This window comes from Microsporum canis, genomic scaffold (genome assembly GCF_000151145.1).
Source record: "Microsporum canis CBS 113480 supercont1.6 genomic scaffold, whole genome shotgun sequence".
Taxonomy (NCBI): Eukaryota; Fungi; Ascomycota; class Eurotiomycetes; order Onygenales; family Arthrodermataceae; genus Microsporum; species Microsporum canis.
Window position 1 is genome coordinate 2,499,489 of NW_003299164.1, and position 25,178 is coordinate 2,524,666.

General features: G+C 49.0%; 9 protein-coding genes across 9 annotated transcripts; 5 read left to right on the top strand and 4 right to left on the bottom strand.

Moving 5' to 3' along the window:
• Nucleotides 1-462: 462 nt before the first annotated feature.
• Nucleotides 463-1,368, top strand: MCYG_07066 (conserved hypothetical protein; the record flags this gene model as incomplete). The annotated part of the gene is made up of 3 exons (XM_002845056.1): nt 463-902; nt 956-1,011; nt 1,070-1,368. The coding sequence occupies 3 exons, from the start codon at nt 463-465 to the stop codon at nt 1,366-1,368; spliced, it is 795 nt and encodes a 264-aa protein (XP_002845102.1).
• Nucleotides 1,369-1,730: 362 nt separating this feature from the next.
• On the top strand, nt 1,731-3,874 carry MCYG_07067 (phosphotransferase family protein; the record flags this gene model as incomplete). The annotated part of the gene is made up of 5 exons (XM_002845057.1): nt 1,731-1,789; nt 2,003-2,070; nt 2,139-2,437; nt 2,493-2,880; nt 2,943-3,874. 5 exons carry the CDS (start codon nt 1,731-1,733, stop codon nt 3,872-3,874), a joined length of 1,746 nt encoding a protein of 581 aa, XP_002845103.1.
• Nucleotides 3,875-4,080: 206 nt separating this feature from the next.
• Nucleotides 4,081-5,429, top strand: MCYG_07068 (END3; the record flags this gene model as incomplete). The annotated part of the gene is made up of 3 exons (XM_002845058.1): nt 4,081-4,320; nt 4,387-4,621; nt 4,687-5,429. The coding sequence occupies 3 exons, from the start codon at nt 4,081-4,083 to the stop codon at nt 5,427-5,429; spliced, it is 1,218 nt and encodes a 405-aa protein (XP_002845104.1).
• A 255-nt stretch (nt 5,430-5,684) lies between these two features.
• On the bottom strand, nt 5,685-8,456 carry MCYG_07069 (helicase; the record flags this gene model as incomplete). Its single annotated transcript, XM_002845059.1, has 5 exons — nt 5,685-6,556; nt 6,618-7,279; nt 7,323-7,378; nt 7,411-8,247; nt 8,274-8,456. The coding sequence occupies 5 exons, from the start codon at nt 8,454-8,456 to the stop codon at nt 5,685-5,687; spliced, it is 2,610 nt and encodes an 869-aa protein (XP_002845105.1).
• A 725-nt stretch (nt 8,457-9,181) lies between these two features.
• On the bottom strand, nt 9,182-11,451 carry MCYG_07070 (conserved hypothetical protein; the record flags this gene model as incomplete). Its single annotated transcript, XM_002845060.1, has 2 exons — nt 9,182-11,327; nt 11,402-11,451. The coding sequence occupies 2 exons, from the start codon at nt 11,449-11,451 to the stop codon at nt 9,182-9,184; spliced, it is 2,196 nt and encodes a 731-aa protein (XP_002845106.1).
• A 1,062-nt stretch (nt 11,452-12,513) lies between these two features.
• On the bottom strand, nt 12,514-13,440 carry MCYG_07071 (FMI2 protein; the record flags this gene model as incomplete). Its single annotated transcript, XM_002845061.1, has 1 exon — nt 12,514-13,440. The coding sequence occupies one exon, from the start codon at nt 13,438-13,440 to the stop codon at nt 12,514-12,516; it is 927 nt and encodes a 308-aa protein (XP_002845107.1).
• Nucleotides 13,441-14,943: 1,503 nt separating this feature from the next.
• On the bottom strand, nt 14,944-15,757 carry MCYG_07072 (conserved hypothetical protein; the record flags this gene model as incomplete). The annotated part of the gene is made up of 2 exons (XM_002845062.1): nt 14,944-15,526; nt 15,591-15,757. The coding sequence occupies 2 exons, from the start codon at nt 15,755-15,757 to the stop codon at nt 14,944-14,946; spliced, it is 750 nt and encodes a 249-aa protein (XP_002845108.1).
• A 5,773-nt stretch (nt 15,758-21,530) lies between these two features.
• MCYG_07073 (uncharacterized protein) lies at nt 21,531-22,004 on the top strand (the record flags this gene model as incomplete). The annotated part of the gene is made up of 1 exon (XM_002845063.1): nt 21,531-22,004. One exon carries the CDS (start codon nt 21,531-21,533, stop codon nt 22,002-22,004), a length of 474 nt encoding a protein of 157 aa, XP_002845109.1.
• An 810-nt stretch (nt 22,005-22,814) lies between these two features.
• On the top strand, nt 22,815-24,358 carry MCYG_07074 (nuclear distribution protein nudF; the record flags this gene model as incomplete). Its single annotated transcript, XM_002845064.1, has 3 exons — nt 22,815-22,852; nt 22,932-23,100; nt 23,180-24,358. The coding sequence occupies 3 exons, from the start codon at nt 22,815-22,817 to the stop codon at nt 24,356-24,358; spliced, it is 1,386 nt and encodes a 461-aa protein (XP_002845110.1).
• Nucleotides 24,359-25,178: the final 820 nt, after the last annotated feature.

Sequence of the window (25,178 nt, forward strand, 5' to 3'; positions counted from 1 at the left end):
CGGCGGAAATCTATAACTCGTTATCCTCTTCTTTTCTTCTTCTTTCTCGTCGTCTTCTTGCTGCTGTCTGGCGTTTATCAAGAGGGACGAAGGAGTTTCTTCTTGCCAAGGGACTAACAGGGAAAAACAAGGGCTGGGATGGCGACAAGGTAGTTATGGGTATTTGCCTAGGAATAAATTTTTTTCGTTTTTAATAACGTAACTGACGAGCGGAACAAGCAAGACGAAGAAGAATATCGCCGCCGGGCTTTCCTCTGGACAGCTATAGAAACGGGGCGCAGCAAAACTTGACGGTGGCGGGCCCTTTGAAGATGAGCTCGAAGCTAGCCCTGGCCCTGCTTGCGAAGTCCCGGGCTGTTTAAGTCGAAGAGAAAAGGAAACATATAAAAGGGCGCCACGAGGAGACGAAAGGTCTAGAGAGAGAGAGAGAGAGAGAGTATACAAGGTCTTCAGGTCTTCACGATGCGTCTCTTCCTGATCCCGATCTCGACGGGCCGGACGCTCATCTACTGCAAGAAGCTCGATGCCGCCATTCCTAGCAAGCAGCTGAGCTACCTCGATCGCATCACGAACAAGGCGACGGCGACCTGGGCCAAGTGGGAGGCTGCAGAGAATGGCTGGCAGAAGACGCTGGTCACGTACGGCCACCGGGCACTGCAGCGAATACCGTACGAGGAATGGGGGCTGAAGAGTGTGCCGCCGCTGAGCTCGCGACGGGAGATGGAGGAACTGCAGGCGCGCAAGCCCGTTGAGCTGCTCTACCCCAAGAATGCGATCAAGACGAGCAGAGTGCTGGGGCTCCTGGAGCAGCTTGCGACGGAGAGGCAGCAGCTTCACAGGAAGCGGATGTGGTGGAGCATCGTGGTTGCGCCGTTGACGGCCCCCTTTGCGCTCGTTCCGGTGTATGCTTGATTCCAATCGTGGTAGCAGTATAATTATACTGACTGGTGTGCAGGATACCTAATATACCCTTCTTCTTCTTCTGCTACCGCGGCTGGTCACACTGGAGAGGTTAGTCGCTCTGCCTATAGATCTTCAAAGTGTCACTGCCCTGACTGACTTGTCGCAGCATGGGGTGGCTCAAAGCACCTGGAATTCCTTCTCAAGGAGAACCTCATCCAGCCTAGATCACTGACGGACCTGGAGAACGTCTATCTACGACATTACCCTTGCAAGGACGGGGCCAAGGAGGAGGAGAATGCTGCTGCTACGGCCGACCGTGCAGACAGCCATTGCACCGAGGAGGTGATGCTGCTCAAGGACACTGATGGCAAGGCACTGGCAAAGATGCTAGATGCCCCTGAGCTCGTCGCTGAGGTCGAGCGAGCCGTCCATCAGGTCCAGCAGCAGCTTGATCAAAAGAAATAAGCCCCGAGAGAGCCTCTTTTTGTTCCACATTCGAAAACTTCCTTTTCGCCATGTACATTATTGATTTTACGCCTACATAGACCTAGTCAGACGCATCATGAGCCCATGCGTCCTGGATATAATAACGATCTTCTCTTCAACCACTACCACGGCTACTGTTCTGTTCTATACAAGGTAGAGAAGGAAGAGATGATAGAAATTGAGCTCACCGCGTGGGCCCCCGGGCCGTACTCCCTCTGAAAACACTGCCCATGCGGTAGTAGATGTTGGACTACAAGGGACAAAAAGGCCTGCTATGTAATATCCCATGAATACCATTAATTGATGGCGCGAGTATGACATCATCCATAGCTTAGATAATCATGGTGACAGGCTCTCGGAATTTAAGTAACGCCGCTCCGAAAGGAGCCTCCGCGGTCAGGTGAGATCACATGGCAACCTCAGGGCCCCAAAAGTGTTGAAACTCAACAACGAAGAGGACCAGCGGCTGGTCAGAATTTGAACCGCAATACTACTATGTAGACGATAATGAGCACATTAACGCCTCGTAGAGTTGAATGCTAAGGATGAAAGCCTTTCTCAGAACTGGCTTGAACAGCCTGTTCCAGTCGCTGACTATTATTCATCGAGTTAGCCGGACTACAGCTCGATGCTTCAGCTCTTGTTATCATACCAGGGGGTATAGCCAGGCCAGCCTTATACGTACGAGACAAAACGCAACTTCGTCTATCTTGAACGCCTCTGACCTTCGCCCTTTGCGGTTATCACAGACTCAAAACGCGACCTGGATGTACTCAATCGATGTACCTCTGGCCGATGGCTTTGGGCTGAAAACCAGCAGATGGCAGTCCGCTATGTTGATTTTGATATGCCAGGGCTGTTTAAAGTGGCTGCCTCGGCAGTTGGAGCTGATTTGTGCACCAAAGTTGTCAAGCTTTCCGAAGGCCAATATAATAAAGTGTTTCTACTCACCATGAATGATGGCCGTGAGATCATTGCAAAGTTACCAAACCCTAATGCAGGGCGAGTACATTTTGTCACGGCGAGTGAAGTTGCAACTATGGATTTCGTACGGTTTATCCTGCTTTTTCAGAGAGCTATAAACTGGATGCTGACCTGTTTAGATGAGGAACACCCTTCATCTTCCCGTTCCAGAGGTTTATGCATGGAGCTCCAAGGCATCCGAAAACGCTGTTGGGGCAGAGTACATCATCATGGAAAAACAGTCAGGCATAGTGCTAAGCGATGTATGGGAAAAGATTACCGGGAAACAGAAAGCTCGGGTTGTTCAACAGATTGCCGAGATTGAAATAACTCTTGCGTCAACAAAGTTCACCGAATATGGAGCTATATACTACAAAAAGGACCTACCTGCATCCGATAATAATATACCCCTCTATATTAGTGATATTGGAGACGAGGTGTTTAGCACTAAATTTGGAATTGGACCAACTAACCATCGTTCGTTCTTTGATTTTGGTAAAGGGCAGCTGGATATAGATCGTGGACCATGTAGGATTCTTGCTTTCCCTTAACTTTCTCTCGATACCTGTTTATGTTAATACTGGATCCAGGGTCCACGGTAGTCAGGTATATGGAAGCTGTTGCCCGCAGAGAGATTGCATGTGTAAATGCAGGGTTAAAATACCCCTTGTTTCCAGAGGGCCTTTTCTATGGGCCTAGACAGTACCAGCCAACTGCGTCCAAAAAGTTATCAGCATTGTCTAATTACTTAAAGATCGCTCCCCGCGTCTTACCAGAGGCTAAAGCCAGCCACGCATCCGTTTTATGGCACGGCGACCTGCACTCACAAAACATCTTTGTTGATCCCGAGGACCCAGGTCGAATACTAGGTGTAATTGACTGGCAGTCTGCTAGTACCTGCCCGCTTTTTATGCAAGTTACGCGCCCTGGATTCCTGGATTATAATGGGCCGGTCCCCGAAAACCTTGGGCGAGTGAGCCTGCCTCCCGAATTCGATTCAATGTCTCCCGACCAACAACGAGATGCAAAGGCACTGCAGCAGTCCCAGACCCTTCACAACCTATATTTGGCCTTATGTTTACGGTCAAATTTCGCGGTCTTCCAAGCGATACAGGGACATAATACTCTACGTCAACAAATCAGCGTTCTGCCAGGATTGATATTAACCGACTGTGAACCCTGTCTTAACAGTTTATTAAGAGAAGTAAAGAAACAGTGGTCAACAATTGCTGAATGCTCCTCAGACGGCAATCCTACAGTGCCTTGCCCGCTGGAATTCTCGCCTGAAGAGGTGGAACAACAAGAGCATGATGAAGCACTATGGGCTCAAGGAGTAGACCTCATGAACAATTTCATTGACGAAACCGGATGTTTCAAGCATTGGGACGGCAGGGTCGAAACTGGAGATTATAAACTGTCAAAGAAACAGCTCGCCGAGGGCGTCGAGAAATTTCTCCGCCGTGAGGCAAAGAATGAGAGGGAGCGGAAGGCGTGGCTTGAAGCTCTACCATTTGTTGATTAGAATAGAACTTCTCAGGGGACATAACTACTTTATCAAAGCACTTCGGCGATTTCGTATCATAAATTTAAATACTACAACTAACGGCTGACTAATATGCTTATTAAGCATTAAGCTCCGTTATGATAAGCAGCAAAGAAGAAGCAAAGGGAAGAGAAGAAGAAGAAGAATTCATAAGTTATCTGCTTTTGGTTTCTGTTTACTGCATCATGTCCGAGAAGAAGATAGAGCAATGGGAAGTCGAGCGATACTGGGAAATCTTCTCGTCGCTATCTAACGGCCAACCACGACTCAACAACGCACAAGCGGCCACCGTTCTACGGAACAGTCGACTACGGGATGACCAGCTGGAGCGAGTATGGGATCTGGCAGACGTGGACGGAGATGGGGAGCTGGATTTCGAGGAGTTTTGCGTGGCGATGAGACTTATCTTTGACCTCGTCAACGGGGTGTGTTTATAGCACTTATGGTATTAAGGGACACATTAGGAGAACCCATGCTGACGGCTATGACAGGAGTATAACGATGTACCCTCTGCTCTACCAGACTGGCTGGTTCCCGAATCAAAGGCACATCTTGTTCAAGCGAGCCGAGCGCTGACCGGCACACAACCGCAATTCGAGAGAGTAGAGGAGGACGATGATACCCCTGGACTGAAGGATGGGTTCGACTGGTACATGGCCCCCCAGGACAAGGCCAAATATGAGGAGATATACTCGGCCAACAAGAACCATCGAGGAGAGATTGCATGTATGCTGCTGTATAGCCCTCTTTTTCCGTTTATTCCTACTGTATTACTAACTAACCCTCCCCAGTCTCCTCGCTACAAGACCTGTACGACTCCCTCTCAGTGCCGGACACAGATATCCGCTCTGCCTGGAACCTCGTTAACCCATCTGCCTCCTCAACCATCTCTAAAGACGCAGCACTTGCCTTCCTCCACATTCTAAACAACAGACACGAGGGCTATCGCATCCCCCGCAACGTCCCCGCCTCCCTACGCGCCTCCTTCGAGTCTAACAAGATCGACTACCAGCTTGATAACGTTCGCACGGCCAAGAAATGGGGGGTCTCCAGCAACGATGACACAAGTACGGGCCGCAAGGCGAAGTTTGGAGACGCATATCTAAGCCGGCTAGGTGTGGGTGGGAAATCCAGCTACCAACCCCAGGGCACAGATTTCAGTAATACCATACAAGACGAAGAGTGGGAGAAGGTCCGTCTACGGCGAGAACTAGCGGAGCTGAATAAAAAGCTTGAATCCGCTAATGCGGCAGCGGAAGCAAGAAAAAACGGTACAAGAACGAGGACAGATGGGCCGAATTGGGCGTTAATCAAAAAGGAGGCTCTACAGATGTTGGAGTACAAGGAACGTGAGCTGCGGGAACTAAGAGAGGGGACTGGTCGAGTTAGTGAAGGGGAGAACCTCGAGAGAATTCGGGCTGATGTCAAGGCCGTTGAGGAACAAGTCGAGGGTCTCAAAGCCCATCTAGCAAAGCGTAATGAAGTTCTGTCAGATTTGCGTGACCAAGTCCAAGAGGCGAAACGGTCTCGATAGCGAGCGTTGGAATTACACCACCCGTCTTATATTGTATACACTCCATTCGGCCAGACGGTGGTACCATGTCTATATCCTACATGAACTCTCCTACGTTAATGGCCTATTTCTCTCCCTCACGATGAACTATATATATATATATATATATTGAATGGTAGTTTTCTGGCAGTTTCTAATGCGAGCTAACCCTTTATTCCTACTGTTCTATTCTAGTATAACGCATAATATAATGCCACACTACAATCAACGACTGTCTCATTTGCTGGTAATGTCAGCCATAATCTCATCTGCATCAGTATTCGCCTTGACAGCCGTGAAGGCGCGTCCGCTCTCGTTCATCCTCTGGTCCGAATACGCCTCGTCACTGCGGTCTGTTAATATATCCAAGTCCCTCTGGGAGAGCAAAGATTCGGATGTTGTTCCTGCACCAATATCGAAGACTTCAATATCTTCGTCGCCGAATAGTTTCATCAACTCATCCGCTTGGCGTTGTGGGTTTGACGAGCTAGAAGGATCTAACAGGCTTTTGAACTTGCCCTTCTGAATAACTAATTTTTCTAGTCGGCGTTTAGAACCTGCCCGCTCAAGGAGAGTCTGTTCAACTGTACCCCTGGTAGCCAGCCGGTAGACAATAACAGGCTTTGTTTGACCGATGCGGTGGGCGCGGTCTTGGGCCTGGAGATCTTGTTGCGGGTTCCAATCAGAGTCGAAGAGGATAACGGTATCGGCAGCGGTAAGATTAATACCCTGGCCTCCTGCTCGAGTACTTAATAGGAATATCCTATAATCAGGATCTTGGTTGAAGGCATTTATCTGCTCCTGTCGATCAGCCTGTGCAATCGCACCGTCAATACGACAGCAATTCCAGGACCGGAGCTGTGTAGCCCAGTCTTCCAGAATATCAAGCTGGCCTTTAAATTGAGAGAAAATTAGAACCTTGTGTCCTTTTGATATGAGACAGGGCACTAGGCGATCGAGAAGAAGCATCTTGCCAGATGAAGTCACAAGGGTCGAGTCAACACCTGGCGAGTTTTCGTCCCATGGCCAGTAAAAGTTGAGCGGTGAATTGCACACCAACCTGGCTTGCATGACAGGATTTTGGAGCTTTTTGGTCGAAATTTCTTTTTCTATAGGGTATATATCAGTGGTGATATACTTTTAAAAGGATCTGAATAGCGAAATACTTACTCGCCAGTTTCATGGTCTTTGCTCTCTCAATTTCCTCCATCTCATCTGCACTAAGCTCGCTTTTCTCAGAAATATCGTCTTGGACCCCTTTTTCAAGCCTAGCAAGCTTGCTATTGAAATCTCTATCAGATTCTTCCTTGTAGTTTTTTGGCCGCCCTCGACGACGAGTCTTCGTTGGAGTGGAATCACGGCTGGATTTTGCGCTCTTGTTTGGTGTACATAACTCGCTACCACTCGCGCCTCTCTTTAAGCTCCGCGCTCTTGACTGCTTGACCGAAGCGTTTCTAGCTTCTATTCGCTCTGCGGCTTTCTCTTCGAGATACTGGCGGCTTGTGCCGTTTATTATCTGAACGTACAGCTCCTTTTGCTCCGGCGTTAAAGGGGCGTACAGCACGTATTCACGTTTCTTTGGAAGAGACGATTCAACATCTGTTTTTACCCGCCGTAGCAAGAATGGCTTAAGGATAGCATGCATTGTAGACACGAGATTGCGTCTCCGTTTTTCATTGATATCATTCTGCCTCGAATCATCAAGAACGGAGGAGAAATCAAACCAGCTTTGGAAGTTATCCAGGTCATTGAATATCTCAGGAAGCAGGAAATGAAGCAGGGACCATAATTCCGCAATATTGTTTTGCAGAGGCGTCCCAGTAATGAGCAGTCTGTTGGCAGAAGGGTATGTGAGGAGCTCCTTGATTAGCTTACAGTTCATATTCTTCAGGCGGTGCCCTTCGTCCTAGAGTTAGGCTTAGTGATTGATACTTGGACCTTGGGTAGTACTAACTAAACTCACCACAATGATATATTTCCATTGATAGTTAGCAAGGAACTTCCGATCGTTCATACATATCTCATATGACGTACAAACAACCGGGAAATCAGGCGCTTTTTGTTCCTGGTTTTTCATCTGTTTCCGTCGAATGTCGCTACGTTGTTCCTTGGTGCCGTGATATAGAACGGTATTGATTGATGGAGCCCATCGCGCAAACTCATTCACCCAGTTGCTCACAGTGCTCAGGGGTGCCGCAATGAGGAATGGACCAGAGATGTTATGCTCTTTGAAGAAGGCAATTAATGATATCGCCTGTATCGTCTTGCCGAGACCCATCTCATCAGCTAGGATTCCACAAAGCCCATTCATCCAGAGCGACTTCATCCATTCCAGCCCCTCAAGTTGGTACTTTCTCATCTTTCCTCCAGTGATCAAGGAGGGCTGTTGTGTTGCAACTAGATCCTCCTGTTCGCCGAGAGCAGATGGCTTGGCTTCAAATTCGTCTGCGGCCAGTGCTAAAGCTTCCTGCACAGTTGGCTTGTCCTCTGCTACCTCAACGTTCGCTTGTTTGAAGTAGTTTGTGATACTACTTTTAGAACTCTTCGTATTTTTTCCAGATATTCCTCGTGTAGGCAATTTTGTTGTGTTTGTGTTCTTTCCATGGGTATCCTCAGCACCCTTTCTTGTATCAGCTGGAGTTTTTTTCTCGCTAGCCCTTGTGGCCCGCTTGTTAGCAGGCGCTGTTGTGGCCTGCTGTTTCTCGGTAAGGTTCTTTTCTTTCGTGGCCTGTCTTCTGGCCTGTTCTTGTTGCTTCTTTTGTTGCTCCTTCATTTTGTCGGCCATTATAGCTACAAACACCTATAAATATAGGTCTGTATTAGTACCATATTTCTATGCTGCTGAGGAGGGAGGATAAGGAGTACCGAGCTGGTTTGAAGTAGCTTCGTCAGTGCCTTGGCTTTCATACCCATGCCCTCCATGTCATCTTCCACCTCTTCATATTTATTAGTTGCCTCCGGCGCCATGATATTCTCTTTATTTTCGTCCTTCTTCCCCAGTATCGCCATGTTTCCGACACGGTATTAACTCAAACAAGTGGCACCGGGATTTTATTTGATATAATATGGAAAGCAGTATAGGCGAGATTCAAATAGCACTCTAGATTTTGATATCCCACTACAATGGGCCCATAATCCAGACTTCTGAGGAGGAATCCCACCAAATGACTAAAACAGTGACAAATAGTAAAATGTAAAGAATAGCTGCAGATATTTATCATTGCCATCCACAGTGTCTGCCTGATAAATAAATACCACAAGAGCGCGAGGAAGAATTTCTCTTTTCCACTTAAACGCGTCGTCCTGATTCGGTTTAGTGTATTACTTGGCGTTTGCCTGTTTGCGTGTTGACCACATCGGGTTTGGCGCCGTTTTGCCTAATCTTATCTTATCTCCACGTGATGGGAGCCTCTGTTTCTTGTGACGTCATGGATGACCTTACTATAAATAATGATAGAGATGGACGAACAAGCAAAGATTTTTCAGGGTTTTCATCATCTTCATTTATTGTCGTAAACTAATTTAAAGAAGAACACGGACTCGAACTATTAACTACTTGATAGAGTGGAGATTGATGTGTTTCATCAAAATGCCAAACTTCGCAATTCCAAAAGCACTCCAAGCCTTTCCCACTCGATCGATCAAAAGCACCAGAGAGATCATAGCACAAAGTAGATACCCAGACACCGAAGATTGAATGTTTTGAACTTTTTGGATTTTTTTCCCCTCTTTTCCTAATTCATGGCTGCGCGAGGTTTTATCGTTTTAGCAGTAGAACCATTCAATCTTGTACTGCGCCGTCGCTCCTTAGGAGAACATTTGGTCTTTTTCTTAGTTGGCCTCCCCTTAGCCTGGATTTCATCTGCTTCTTTCTTTTCTTCAGCTTTGACCGACGGTGAATGCAAGAGCATGTGAGGGTGGCATTCATCCTCCTCTTTCTTTGGTTTCCTTGGCGGGACATCGCAGCAGACATGGAGCATTGTGGTAAAGGATTTATCATCGCAAGTATCTTCACTTTTGGGGTCAGACTTTATATTCGGAGGCTTCGTGGTTGTAACTCCGCTTTCACTGGCTGTCTTGGTGGTAGGGTGGGAAAGATTGATGGAACTCTGTTGAGCGGGTTGAACTTTTGACGGCAGCGAAACAAATGAGTGTACTTTTTCAGCCGCGGACAATTTCCTATTTATTGGGGCAGCAATCACTGTTTCTCTTTTCCCCTCTCGACCGTCAGCTGGATTTGGGATATCAATGTCCATGGGGCCAGTATCCTGACCTTGTTCATCTACGCTCCCAGCTACCCCTGCCACTGGAAAGGTTCCCATCTGTGGTGATATAGGTGAGTAGGGAGGCCCTTGCTCTGCATTGTCTGAAGAACTTGATGCCACCTTGGCCCCAACCGGCTTATTGGATGCTTGAATGACTAGGTTTTTAATATTTTTCTTCGTTTGCGTGTTACTTTGGGGCATTGGGGAATCCGTATACCCAGGTGGGGGAGTCTGAGGGATTGTGTCATCGCTGCAAGGGACAGGTGAGGCTTGGCTGTTGTTCATCAGAGGTGAGCCCTGGATTGGTAAGTTAAAGTGTGGCTTCTGTAACGGCCTACCAACGGTGAGGGAAGTGGATTTTCGGTTTTTCTCACTCTCAGCTCTCACTGCATGCAGTCTTTCGTTGAGTGTCTTGGATGATGTGATTCCAGTTTGAGGATAGACCTGACCTGTATTATACCACCATGGTCCGCTTAGTACCCTCGGCAATGGAAGCATGTCGTCACCTCCTAAAGGGCTTGATGAGGCAGCAGACTGTGGGCGTCGGCGTTTCCTTGATTCTGCCCCTCTAGATATTGAAGATGAACTTGGCAGATGGTCGCTAGTGGAGGATAAGGGTAGTGGGGGACTCGATGGTATATCTTGAGGTGACTGTGGCGATAAAGATGACATGGTCGGGACGATGTTCTGTATCTGCGCTGCACCCTCGGGCCCAACGTTCAGTCGCACTATTGAGGATTCTGGTTCGCTGCTTATAGCTTGGTTAGGAGTGCCTCTGTTTTTTTTAATGGATTTTCTCCGGCCAAAAATCTGTTGAGCAGCATTTAGGGGTGTTGAGGGCAATGGTAAATTTCGCCTTTCGTACACCGGCACGTTGTACGTATTTCCGCCTGGAGATGCAAAATGATTGATGAAACGAATATCCGAATTGGTGCTACTACTGCTGCTTTGGTGAAGCGAAGGTGAAGAAGAGTCCACCTGGGTGGCGGGTTGGTTGCGTGCATCCTGTTCAAAGTCTTCTGGATCGAGAATCCACCGAAACTCGTCCTCGCCGTTGTCTTGTGCTTGGTTAATGGTTGCCAGGTCATTCCTCCATTCTCCAGCGTACTTTGTGTCAATCTCCAACCTTCGCAGAAACCTTCGAGCAGCTAGAAGCTCACTTGCTTTGATCATGAGATGATCAGTAGTTGTACGGTTTCTAGCTGCTCGAAAGTATTGTTTTGATATATTTCGAAAGACGAGCTGTCCTGGAACTCTTGATCTCCTCAGGACGCTGTTGTCAATACGGAGGAGTGCCCTCAGCTGCTTGACTTGCATCTCGTTGAGTTTCCGGGATTCCTCCTCCGTCTGCTTATGGCGATGTGCCGGGCTATTGAAGGCCTCTTCTTGCTCCGACGCTGTAAGCTGTAGCATGCCTACAACCCGTGGCCAATTATAGACTTGAGTGAGGTTCTGGACTATCTCTACCTGTATAACGGGGTTGAGGTCCTTCCATTCGACATGTGTGGGTGCGTGAAGATACTTATAATCTTCAACGTCAACAGAATTGTCGTTGTCATCTCCGTTATTATCTTCGTCGCTTGACTCCATGTCGCTCCAGGCCTCCTTCTGAAACCTAGAAAGAATTGATTCTGAGTGTCAGAAACTATACCATTGCCTTCTGTTTGTTTGTGAAGGAGTAACACTCACTCGTTGTCATTGTTACCAGGAGAACTCGTTTCATTGTTTGAGGGCGGCATATTCCCTGGTCGAGGACCGTCAATAGTTGGAAACGCAGCCGGAGGGGAGTTTGGATTGTAATCGATGTATGGCGGCGGCCCTGCTGTTGGTCTCGCGATAAGAGGTATTCGCGGCGGAGGAGGCAGCCCGTCGTCTATCTCTGCAGACGTAGTTGACGCGTCTCGACGGCCAGTCGTCTTTGTCCTGACCCAGTCCCCAGCTCCATACCTCACAGGAGGCCGGAGGCGGTTTCTCTCCCTCAGCCGCATTGTTGCTGGCGGTTGACCTACGCGCGCGAACTCAGCGATGTTCCTGCCACAAAAGTGATGTGAACAGTGGCTTTGATCTATAACAGTGGGTTATAAATATCTAATCGAAGGCCCTGAATGCTTACGCCCCGGTTTCCAAGGGAGCGAGTAGCAGAGTTAGTAGTAGGGACCAAATGGGCAGATGAACAGGTTTTTTTTGGGAAAGATATCAAGCAAGGAGGCTGCCGGCTTGTAAAGAAGAGTGAAAGAGGAGAAAAACTAGCAGTGAAGAAGAGTCCAGTTTTAAGACTGTGAATAGTCATTGCAGCGTCGTGAAAAACATAGAGCTCATCTATGTCCCTATTTTGGTAGCAGAAGTGCCGGGAGTAGCCTATAGATAATAGAATGCACCAAAAAGGCAGTAAGAAGACGGCTTCCACTGCTAGAGGACGTAGAAGGTCACTGTGGATGGTATTGTACGGATAAATAACATTGTTGAAAGGCCAGGATAATGAATACAAGGGAGCAGTGAAAGAATGTATGCCGTTGACCACCAGAGCATACAAAGGATCCATATTAAAAAAAAAGGGTGTAAAAAAAAGGAAAGGGAAAGGGGTAGAGCCGGCATATGTTTTGGTAAAAGTCGAGCCTCTAATAAACATCAAGCCGTAACTTTCATAATGAGGAAGGCAAGTTCCGCAATTTGACGTCCTTGGCCACTTAGGACTGACGCTTCCTGCGCTAGCTAAGGGTGCTTTAGAAGGAAAATAAAAGAAGAAGAAGAAGAAGCCGATAGAAGGTAGTCAAGGATAATATGTGTCACCGCTTCTCTAGTCACCGGGTTAGGTCACGGAACGGAGGGTGAGAGGGTCGACTTGGATAGTCCCCTATTTCTTGTGAGAGATCTATATCCATAGCCTCCCCGTCTGCCAGTTGAGATTTCTGGGCAACTTGAAAGGACCTTTTCCGTGAAACCTGATGGTTAGACTCTAGTCCGCCTGACTGACTTTGATGATCTACCGTGTTTCTGGCGATAACCCTCTGAGCATCGAGGATGGTTTCGAAAGATTTTAATATGTCGAAGGTACTGCCAATGTTGGTACATAATCTCCGTACCTGAACGTGGCTCGCTGCAGCAGTTGCTCTGGTCTGTAACATGGCCATAATATATGCGGCAACTACACAAGCTGACTTTTCATTCCCAGTATCGCAGAACACTAGCACTTTTCTTGCTTTCCCTCCTGAGGGCTGGTGGGCTGCACAAGGGCATAGATGGCTATTGATTCGACGGATGACGTTTGGAATTTCACTGATAAGTTCCTGTGTATTGGATACTTCGAGAAAATCGGAGTCAATCCCCAGGATAGCTGCTGACTTCTCCCCGTTGACTGTCAGGGCCTGAACTCGGTTGCGATCCCTGATGGCCAAGAGTAAAGTGATGCCCTCCTTCACAAGAAAGTCCTTGTCACGGGTAATCGTAGCTGGTCCCAGGTATAAGAAAGGTAAGATATCCTGTGCAGTCCTGCGTTGTTCATACGACCAATCTAAGAGATGAGCACGCCGGCGGAGTTGGGTGCTAGATAGGAACTTGATGAATTCCGGGCAGGCATATTGCACTGGTGGGAGATCGTATGAGCTAGGTATAGCTAAAGGCTGGGATTCAGCAATCTCTATAGCTGAATAAACACTGTCTGCCAGGCCACTCCACCAAGCGTTGGTATATTGCTGGTTGGCAATATACTGCGGGGTTGAGGAGGCCATGGAACTGCTATAACGGGAACCGTTGATGTCCCTCCTGGCATGTATAGATCAATAGAGGAAGGAGAAAAAAAGGTGAATAGTACTAGCAAGGGAAGAGAACAAGGCAGAGAGATATATATGTAGTAAAGTGGCAGGTTCTTCTCCCTTTAATAGCAAAGCGTAAGCAGAAACCAGTGAATGACGTTCAAAGGGGTGATGGTCAGGTAGAAAGACTTGTCCCCAGCTGTGGATTCTTAGTAACTAGTCGGTCGCTTTTTCACCATTAGCGTGAATAGAACAAGGAAACCCCAATTTATCATCAGTATCAACATTCCTCGAGCTTGTGAATATGAACAAGGTCGACTTTGTATCTTTTTCTTCTGTTGATGTCACAAAAATGGTATGTGTTGGATTATGTCATCCACTCCCATTCGATTCACATCGCCAATAGTGACATTACATAATATGTAGTAGGCAACTGTATGTGCTGACTAATAAACGCTAGGCACCAGTTGATGACATAAGCAGTTAACTCGCTCAGCTCCAGAATTGTTGTTTCGGGTAAATACAAAAACGCTGAACCAACGATGTAAGCGGTACGGGGCAAATCAAGATCGCATACGATATATCGACAGCATGGCCGGTTCTTCTCTGTGAATGGGTGATGTTTCCGTCCGATGAAGGAGACAGGGGGTGGCTCAATCACCATATTGGAACCCCTGCCAGCCCCAGCCTACTCGTAAACAAGTATACAAATATACACTACTGTAACTCATATCGAGCAAATCCTCACTACATAGTAATGTACAAAGTACTTCAAGACTTGTGGCTGGAGGACAAACAGGGGGGGGAGAGAGAAAAAGAAACAGAGAAAGATTAAGCATCTCCAGGCTCGTCCTCAGCTGCGCGGATCGACGGATGGAGGAGCAGCGGAGGACGGAGACTGCGGCCGCCTTATGTGAGCCCCTGTGGTATAATTTCTTTCGATAGTCAACGCTAGGGCGCTGTTTAAGATGGTGATTCGCTCCTGTAGCCTGTCACTAGCTGGGAAGCTGAGGTCGAATTATACGAGGCTGGTGCCTGCATCGGGCTAGCTAAGCCGCCATGGAAGATGAGGCTCTGCAGCTCGTGTCATGCGGCTACTTGGGATGAAACAGCTGGTTCTGAGGAGGGTGGGCTTGTACGCCAAACTGTTTACGGTAAATATTAAGTGGACTGGTGTATGTATGTATGGATATGCATAGGTATGTGGGCCTCTGTGCAGTCTGGTGATCTATTTACAGTCTTATTAACGGGTATAAGAAAAGGAGTACATAAATGGAGCCCGTATTATATTAATAATTGACCAAGAGGAGGGAGGGCTGGTCATTAATTTATTACGTGCCATGTCACCAAAAGATCAACTCATATCGGGAGAAAAGAACCTCTACCTCTGACCAGGGGGGATGTAAAAGGTGAAAGCCTTGCAGCTGGCCCGGTAGCCTGCAGGGCGAAGTCAAGTTGGAGAGAAGATTTATGTTATCGTTAGGAATCATGGATCACGAAGTAGTCGTCGTAGTTCGCCCATTCTCTTTTTAATTCATCTATTGGCAGCCTTTGTATTCTAGCTCGCGCGTAGATGAGACACTCGTCGCGTAATGCACGCACTTCGAGGCGCTCCTCTTCTTCAGATACATATACTGAAGACGTGGCGGAGGTCCTCTTCCGTTTCGGTGGATGGTGCACAGGTAGTGAGATAGGGGGCAAGACCCGAGGGTCATTAACCACAGACGGAATAGTGACTGGGGCTGATATCCCCGCAATAATAATAGTGCTAGAAGAAGTTCGGGAGAGAGGCGGTAAGGTGGTGTTGTTGAGTGCAAGAGGAAGGTCTTCAGACCTGTGAAGACGGCGGATATGCTCTTTCAGGTTTTCTTGTCTCGTGAAACCCTTACCGGAACTTCGGTTGCAGTCAGAGTAAGGACACATTAACTTCTTCCCCTGCGTGTGCATCCGGTGCACTTCACGCTGGTGCCGGAGCAGGCCACCAGAGTACGTAAAGCCCGGCAACTTTGCACAGTCAGGGTCATTGCACTTGTATGGCCGATCATGTTTGTCCATGTGCTTACTGTGTAGGACAGTCAGTATCACTGCAGAATTGGAAGCATGATTAGCAAGAAAAGATGACTTACTTCCATTCACAAGGGCGGCGAAAGACCGGAGGATCACCACGACAGTCCGGGTGGTCGCAGAAAATGTTTCCGTCCTGATTCCTGGGGGGGTCGTGAGCTCGCTTGACGGCCAATCTCGGCCTTGGTGACGTAGCGGTGGCAGATACGGGCGAGGCCCTTTGAGACATCTTTATTTCTTCAAGAGGAGGAGTGGCCGAGGGCGTTCTGATTTTCCATTCACTTCGTGGAAGCAAATAGTACTCGACTCGCTCAACCATAATACCGTAGACTATCCCTGGGAGGTCTTTCAACACATAGTTAAAAATCTTTTGTTATTTTATTTTCAAGGACGCTGGACGATTGATAGAAGTGATAGTAGTAGTAACGGGACCGCAGGTTGCAGGTACAAAGTTACAAGCGAACGAGCGAGTATTATATTCTTTATATATACTTGCGCCTCGCTCGTATTGCGGCTCAAAATTATACGGCAGGCTGGACAAGAAGATCCTATGGATAAGTTTAGGTATAGAAGGTGTAAGTTAGCGCAGGTTATAACTTGCCCACCATATAACCCGGTTACAACTGCCTGCCGTACGCCTGCGCCCCCCCATATAACCGGGTTATATGGCCGCTTGGCGAGCAGCAAGTTATGCCTCAGGTTAATTTTAGTACAAGTAAGCTCATCCAATCAATCAACGTACATGTAATCATTATATAAGGCCTGGCCTGCTTAGTTTCATCGAGCTCTTCTTGTACATGCTCCCTGCCCATCCATCATTGCACTGCAAGATGCAGGCTGAGGGCGTACATTGAAGCTCGACTACTCGTCCCAGGCACCACGGAGAGGTGCAGGCCATGCCCAGGGTGCCGTACACAGGGCCCGTACGGCTGGGATGGGTGCAGTAGGGCAAAAGCCCCAAATCCAAATGGAACGCAGTCACTCAGTCCAAAGATATCAATGAAATCATGTCCTTACCCATTTAAAGAAGCACAATGGCCCTGCTGGCCGAAGACCCATTTCCTCCTCCAGTTATCCTGGCCCTTGGCCGTCGTACCGGCCCATCGCCCGTTAGGTCAATGACCTGGCGGTCATCCCCAGAGTCATCGTCCAGGACTATGACCTCCGTACGTGCCTGCTGTATCTCGTCCCGTACGGAGCAGTGGGAGGCACGATCGCGCCACTTGCAGTTACCACATGCTCCGCCGAAGTGGCCGGGGAGCCGGACGCACTCTGTGAAAGGCCTGAGACCTGTACGTCCCCGACAGTCGGTACAGGCATGCACCTCAGGCCTCCCTCTGGATTGGACCAGCAGGCCGTTAATGTACGAGGCCCGATGCGATAGTATTTGCCGTGCATCTATGCTGTACGGCACATAGCGCACATGGAGTCCCGGGAGGGACAATACCGCACGGCCCAAGTCATTGTGGACGTACGGGGCAAGCTCCTGGCCACCGACCCTGAGGATACCAGGCGTGTCCGTCATCCGGGCGATCTGGCGGTCGTACAGCACAAGGGCCCTATATCCATGTCAGTATACCCGTGCCGTGCATTGTACAGTATTAGATAGGGATAGGGGCGGAGTAGGGTGGGGGAGGGTGCTAGATATATAACTTACATCCCGTCCCCAGCAGTGTTGTTGTTAAAAGGCCTATTATCCCATCTTTTATTAGTATATCCTTACTAATATATACTATATTATGGACGGATAGATAGGATATTATAGATAATAGGCCGTACTTACATCTCAAAAGAGGAAAAAAAAGAGGAGAGAAAGAGTATAGGGGTACTAATTGATTGGAATCTATCCTATACCCACCTAGTTAGTATACTATGGCCTATGGCTGTACAAATAGTATTTATTCCCCCCTTTCCCTCTCTATATCTATGCCTGCTGCATCGTACAGAGGGCAGAGGGCAGATAAGGGGGAGGGGGGAGAGGGGAGGGGGGAGGGGGAGGGCATAACATACCTGATATTCTATTCTGTACACATATTCCCAGGCCGGATATCAGTACAAGGACTCCCAGACGTGGCCTAGATGGCAGGATAGGCTGCAGCTCGGCTCTGGACGATGAAACGAGTACAGAGAGGATAGAATAGTGTCCAAAAGGGATGACTTACCGGACGTGTACGTGGAATAGGCTAAGGAGGAGAAGGAAGAGAAGGAGAAAAGAGGGAGGAGGTGAGGCCAAAGCTGATATCAACGTGTAGCGAGAGCGTGTACAGCCTAACCCGATTAGGAAGCCTTTCTTCTAGTAACAACGTACAAGCAACACCTTAATATATAGAGTATAAGTATAAGAAAAGAGTATTTTTTTATTACTACGTATATCTATCAAGGCCAGAGGCCAATCCTATTTAAAAATATATATCGGTAAGGAACAGAGTAGCGTACACCAATCCATATTCTATATTCTATATTAGATATCCTATACTGACTCCCTTAGGCTAGCTTCCTTATCTCCTTGAGGTGCTTGACCAAGGCATTTAATGAGAAGCCATGCTTTACCCGTACTGTCTCCAGCTCCTCAATAACAACGGACAGGCTCTTCTTCTGTACGCGCTGCCTCCGTACGATCTCATCAACCACTACCTTCCTGCGGGAGAACATCATGCTCTCCCCAGGACGGTGGCGGCGCCATCTAGGCCCATATGCCTCCTCCATGCTCCGTACCGACGGCCGGCCACCAAGGCCCTCAGCCCACTCTCGCCAGAGATCATAACGTCCCAATCGTACGGGATTGAGAGAAGCCCATAGAAAGGGGCGGGGGGCCAGTATGGGGAGCGGCTGCTACAGCAGAGGAAGAGGGGGGGTGAGGGGAGCAGGAAGGGGACAAGGAAGGATGGGGAATGGCTCCATGCATACACCTAGGAGTGGCATATGGAGTGGAGGCGGCAGTGGCGGTGGCAGTGGCCGCAGCGGACAGAGGCGAGCCTGGAGCATTGGCTCGTACGGTGAAAGACACTGTACCGTCCACTATATCCTTGATATTCCTATCAATTGTCTGTAGGAATCCAACATTCCGCTCCTCTGATACCTTAAGAGTCTGCACAATGGACTGCTCAATGGTCTGCAGCCGCGTGGCAATGGCAGGAACCGTACGGCGAAGCTGGACATCCTGCGGCTCCTCCACATCTATCAGGGAGTCTCGTACAAGCTGGGAGAAGCAGAGGTAGTCATCCCGTGCAAAGAGGGAGTGGCTCCATATTGGATGGCCGGGGAACTCCTGCATAAATAGAACAGAGTCCTGCAGAATGACTGTACGAAGATAGTCAAGCAGATAGAGGAACCCCTGCGAGGCAAGATCCCCGTGGTCCACCTTCCCACTATCGAACCTCACTGACTCTGGAGGCAGCTGTACGTCCTCAGAGCCAGAGCCGGTGTACGAGGCCTGCCAGAGCAGCCACTCATCGACCCAAGGCCAGAGTGCCTGCTTGAGGGATGCAGGCGGCTCAATCTTTGTACGCGGCAGATAGTACGCCCCTGTTTCTACCGGCTGGAAGCCTGCCATTGCACGTACGAACTTCCTGGGAATATTAGTAAGATAGGAAGTTGTAAGAGAGTCAGAATTCCACCGTCCAGCCCTTCGAATCTGGCCCTCATTTACTCCTGCCAACTCAGCAAACTTGGCCCCCTGGGACCGTCCAGCATGGGTCTTCTTCTTTATCCCAAGGCCGATCCCCTTGTACACACGGTTTGACCACTGCAGCTGGGTCTCGTACGCAATTGGCTTGACATTACTCTGGCCCTTGATGACAAGAAGGTCGTACCAGAGCTCCCGGCGCTGGAAGTTGGGTGGTGTCTCCCCCATAATATTCCAGCGCATAAAGAAGTAGAAGCCAATACTGGCCATCGTACAGAGAAGGGGGTTCTTATGCCGTACAGCAGTGCCGTACTCGCGGCGGCCATCCTGGTTCGTCTTGCCATTATCTATAAGTACAACCATGGCATGGCAGGGAGTTGGGCCCTCATTATCCAGAGTCAGGGTAAAGAGGTCGGCCATTTGAACCTTACGCCGTACCTCACCACGGAGGAGAAGGGTATGAGCAAGGAGAAGGTCGGCCGCCGTACGGAGGAACGGCTCCAGCTGGCCAGAAACGTTGTACCCAGAGGACCAGCAGAATCGGATGAGCCGTACGAATTCAGCAGAGGTATATCCATCCTGAAGGGAGTTGAGGCCACGGTCCTCGTACTGCTCCCTCTTCCTCTTTGACTCCTGCTGTCTGCGTGTACGAATCAGGCCCTTTACCAGTGCACCCCTGGGGGATGCATGGGTATTTGTCCTCATGCTGACCTGTACGCCCCAGAGGTCCACCAGAGCGGCAATGTACGCCTTGATCGATGCCTCTGATAGCGTCTGTTTAACGGACTCCCCCTCTATATTCGTACGGCTCTTCTTATATCGAGATGGCCTGATTTCTCTGTACATAACCTCCTCCTGCAAGAACATATTTAGTTTCGGCTCGGACACAATCTCTCCGTCCGCAAATCCAACCCTTTGGCACCATGCCTATTGGGATTGGAATCGATCGATATACCGTACAGTCAGCCTGTAGACATGCGGCAGTGGGACATAAGGATATATATATATCAGCCTGATAGGGAGCCAGGCCGGGGGGATAAGAGACGGGAGATAGTAGTAAGAAAGGGAAGTATATACTCTCCACTCCTCCTGCCGGGCACTGTACGCGATCTGCGTATTCTTAGGCCGGTTCTTTTGGGTATATAGGAGCGTACGCTCCTGGTTCTCGAACAGGGCAACGTTGATATTGGACTGCCGGTCCAGGGCACTCATGCTGCCGTCTGCACGGTCCATTCTGGACGAGGAAAGGGGGTAATATAAAGGTCGGAAATAGGGTATGCGGTATATAGTAAGGTAAATACCTATCTGTTCACTTATTTGGCCGCATTAGCCCATTGTATGTACGAAATATACAGGGGTACAGGGGGGGGGAGTAGAGAGAGTAGAGCAGAGTAGAGCAGAGCTGGGCTAAGAGGCCTGAGTGGCGGTAATACGCAATAAAGCTATAACTGCTTACATAATCGGTTACACTGCGGCTTGGCATAACGTACGTAGTAACCCGGGTTATAACACCACCCGGACCCCCCCCCATATAACCACTAGCTATTTCAGTCAGCGCTTTGTAAGGATCGCTTCGTTTCTTCCTTAGGAAGATCCTTAGGAAGAGATGAGTAGTGGTCTGACTCTAAAGATAGACATGTCGGAGGCGAAAAAGGGCTGCCTAGGTGGTGAACCCGTGATCGATGAAAGGCACCAGGCAGATACAATACGCAAGGTAAAGCTAATATAGATATCCCTAAAGTTAAAGGTAGCTACTAAACCGATATATATATCCCTAAAGCTAATATAAATATCCCTGAGCCTTCCATGAAAGCCATGACCTTTACATCTTCGGTTTGCGTGGTCTTATCGGGGGTGGCAGTGAAAAATAAAAAATAAAAAAACAAGGCAGAAGGCAGAGAAGTGAGCGTGAGTGAGCGAGCGAGAGCGAAACCGACCTTTTTTTTTCTCTTTTTTCCCTGGCGAAGTCACGTGGAAGTTATAAACAGACGACCAGAAGAGGAAAAATATCGATCTTTCAAGTCAAAAAGACAAGTTATTTACTGCTCAGACATGGGGGAATTGAAGGGATCCAAGGAGAAAGGGTGACGGCACTGGTATCTTGAGGCAGACGACGAGCCATGATGAATATCTACATGAGTTGATGTGTGTCGTGTCAGTCGACCAGGCGTCTCGACCATGACCAGGCCTGAAGACGACGACATGTTACGGGCTTACCGTGTTTCTAACCTCACCCTAGGTTGGACCTCCCTAGAGGGAGAGAAAGGAAAAAGGTGCTGAGCTGTCTTCCCTTGAATGGGTGCTTTTAGAGATAGGCTGCTTCGGAGGAGGGAAGATCCAGCAACGGATGACAGCTCTGCCCAGGCTACCATGTACGATGCAGACGCTGTATAAGGCATATAATACTACCGATCACTTTTATTCAACTGCCTACTCCTTCAGCAAGCTGGGAGAACACACGTTGTCTCGTGATGGCCAACGATCCTCTCGGAGGCTCTTCCATCGATCGAATGCATCACAGCCACGTTGTCACGGAACAGCTTGGCCTCTGTTGCCGGCCGTTGCGCTATTATCCACTCGCCTGAGAAACTCGATACAACCTCGTGTACTGGAGACGACGAAGCCACCCAGGCAACCTTCCCGCCTCACTAGGCAGGCTGGTCGACTCACTAGCGGCCAGCATGCCGGTATGACTCTCTGTGCCCAACATGTTCCAACCGCGCTGAGCCAACGCTCGCTTCTTGAGTTTATCTTTTTTTTTTCGCCCGGAGAGGGCACCGAGGCGGAGGCTGCGGCCGATAGCCCCCTACCTACCCTGCATGAGCTGCAGCGTCGGATCTGTCTTTTATAAGCTTAGGATATTTATACCCAACTGACGGGGCGAGTACATTATGTACCTCTCAGTCCAGCCTTCTCAGGCCACCATCCGTGGCAAGAGTTATTCATGCCCGGTATGATCCATCTTCTTGACACACCGGGTGTCTCCTTGGTGACTATGTCCGACATCTTCTCTCCATAAGCTGGTAAAACCGACCTGTTGATGTCATATACTATTATGCCCTTATATGCTCCATGCTACCTAGGCTAATAATATGTAACCTTGTCCAAGTGTAGCAACCGCCAGTGCTGCCGTAGAATATATATGTATCTATACAACTGTACCTATATTTTGTCCCGTCCTGCTTATATAAGCCGGAACATCTTTCTGCCGAGATCTCGCTTTTGTTCCTCTTTTGGCAAGTTATTTAGTTCCCGCAAAGCCAGTTTTAATATAACGAAGAAGAAGGACGAAACTTGCCCAAAGGCCCAAGAGACGAACAACCGCCGCAGACACTCCAGCTCGCCCAAGTCGTCACCGACATCTCTGCTCCCTCAGGCATTTCCTAGTCCCTTGGCCTACAGCTCCGCGCTTGCGTCCTGCTTCCCCTTGACCGCCCCAGCTTGCGCCTAGACCACAGATAACTACCCAACTACTCAACCCTCCTTCCCCCCCCCCCCCCCCCTCCCCACGCTATCCCACCAGCTTGTCCTGACGTCGACCATCATTAGCGGCAAAAAGGAGGAAAAAAAACAGCCGAAAGTGACCCTTCATAGAGGGGGCCCTGGGCCTTTTGGGAAGACGAAACGAATAAGGCCCTTGCCGTGATAAGAGCCGCTGAAGATGAGTCCGATATTGACCAATCGGCAAGCTGAAGAGCTGTAGGTGCTGGCTTGTCATGGCCTATGGGTTGCTGGCAATGCTGGGATAGATCAGGAAGCTAACCGGGCGTGTGCATAGTCATAAATCAATCATAGCATACCTCACTGCTAATAATCTACTGAACACGGCCAACACCTTGAGGGCGGAGCTGAATCTAAGTGAGAATGCGTTTGACACGGCAACGGCGAAGAAATATGAGACGTTGCTGGAGAAGAAATGGACGAGCGTAGTCCGGCTACAGAAAAAGGCACGTCGTTACATATCTGGATCTCTTGCGCATTTATACTTTTATGAAAGCATGTTCTAACCGTCGATTCCACCGGCAGATTATGGACCTTGAATCCCGGATGTCGGCGCTACAGACTGAGCTTGATAATGCGACACCTATCTCCCTCGCTAAACGCAACAAGGACCCTGCCTCCTGGATCCCGACCGCCCCTGCTCGACACGCTTTGGAATCACACCGAGACACCATTAACAGCGTCGCATTTCATCCTATATTCTCCTCCATTGCTTCGGGGTCTGATGATTGTACTATCAAGATATGGGACTGGGAGCTGGGAGAGCTGGAGCGGACGATCAAGGGTCACACGCGCGCGGTCGTGGACGTGGACTTTGGAGGGCCGAGGGGCGGCATACTCCTGGCGTCGTGCAGCTCAGATTTAAGCATTAAACTATGGGATCCCGCGAACGAGTATAAGAACATACGGACTTTGCTGGGCCATGACCACAGTGTTAGTGCGGTTCGATTTATACCCCTGGGTGCTTCGGGGGCGCCGTCATCGGGTAACCTACTGGTCAGCGCAAGTAGAGACAAGTCTCTAAAGATATGGGATGTCAACACCGGATACTGCGTGCGAACACTACAGGGCCATACTGCTTGGGTACGAGACGTTTATCCTTCTCCGGACGGGAGGTTCCTGCTCTCCACCGGAGACGACAGCACTGCTAGGCTATGGGATATCTCCGTCTCGAACCCGGAAAGCAAAGTGACAATGTTTGGGCACGATCACTTTAATGAGTGTTGTGCTCTCGCGCCGTCTTCTTCATACCAGTATCTTTCACCGCTCACCGGGCTAAAGAAACCCCCGGCTGCCAGTAGCACGGCTGAATTTATGGCCACTGGTTCTCGAGATAAGACGATCAAGCTGTGGGATGCCCGAGGCACTTGCCTGATGACGTTGGTAGGACATGACAACTGGATACGGGCACTGGCCTTCCATCCTGGCGGCAAATATCTATTTTCGGTGTCGGACGACAGGACATTACGGTGTTGGGATCTAAGCCAAGAAGGCAAATGCATCAAGGTGATGAGGGATGCACATGAACGGTTCATTACCTGTCTAAGATGGGCTCCATCTATATTCAAGGACACACCCACGGGCCACGGAGCAGGCGATGGAAGAAACGGCGATAGCAAGAAAACCGAGGGTCCAGATGTCCAGATCCGATGTGTTATTGCAACCGGTGGTGTGGACATGAAACTACGGATTTTCGCAAACTGATATCAGAAAAGGGGGAAAAGGGGCGGGACAGAAAAAAAAACAATTTGAATGAAAGAGATAGAAGCTATCCATACCTAGCTCGCGATATGTGGAGCTGCTGCTACACCTGCTGCTGCTGAAAGCCAGACGCCCCGCAGGCTCAAAGATCGCATGGCTTCGCGCGGCCTGTGTGGCATGCGCGGTTTGATGGCGATATCATTACTACTTGCTCGTGGCCTCACCTAACCTCCCCCTCTCTTCCGCCGGGGGAGTTGAATATGTGATCGGTCTATGTGGCATCAAATCAAATCATATATTACCTTGTTATGGCACGCAACTCGCTGTACATAAGTAACGCTGACGCCTCACGACAGGCTTAGGCTTTATATATGTATGTATGCCAAGGCGCAAAATGCCAGAATGGACCCTCATGAGTTATTTCCTTAAATCAGCTTACTTTCTACGTTATTATTGTTATAACTGCTGGCAGCCCGATGTATGGCCGTTCTCCACTATGTTTATTCAAAGCAATCAGCCTAGCCTCCTGCGTCTCTACGCTTGCTTAGCTATAGTAGAAATGCCAATTCTTCTTCCCCTTTCTTTGTCCTTTGTTGAGGCTCTCCCGGCTTCTATTTGACTTATCTTCCATGACAAGACATCCTTGTTGCATAGACAGGCTCCCACAACCATCAGCATGTACCACCCTTGTCCATTGGTCCGGCATTGAACACTCTGTCTGCTCAAGGCTATCCATGTAAATACCATGCGCATTACCTCCGGCAAAGCAGTGCTCCGAAATCCGACTTTTGTAACCATGCATGGAGTTTTTACGTTCAATTCT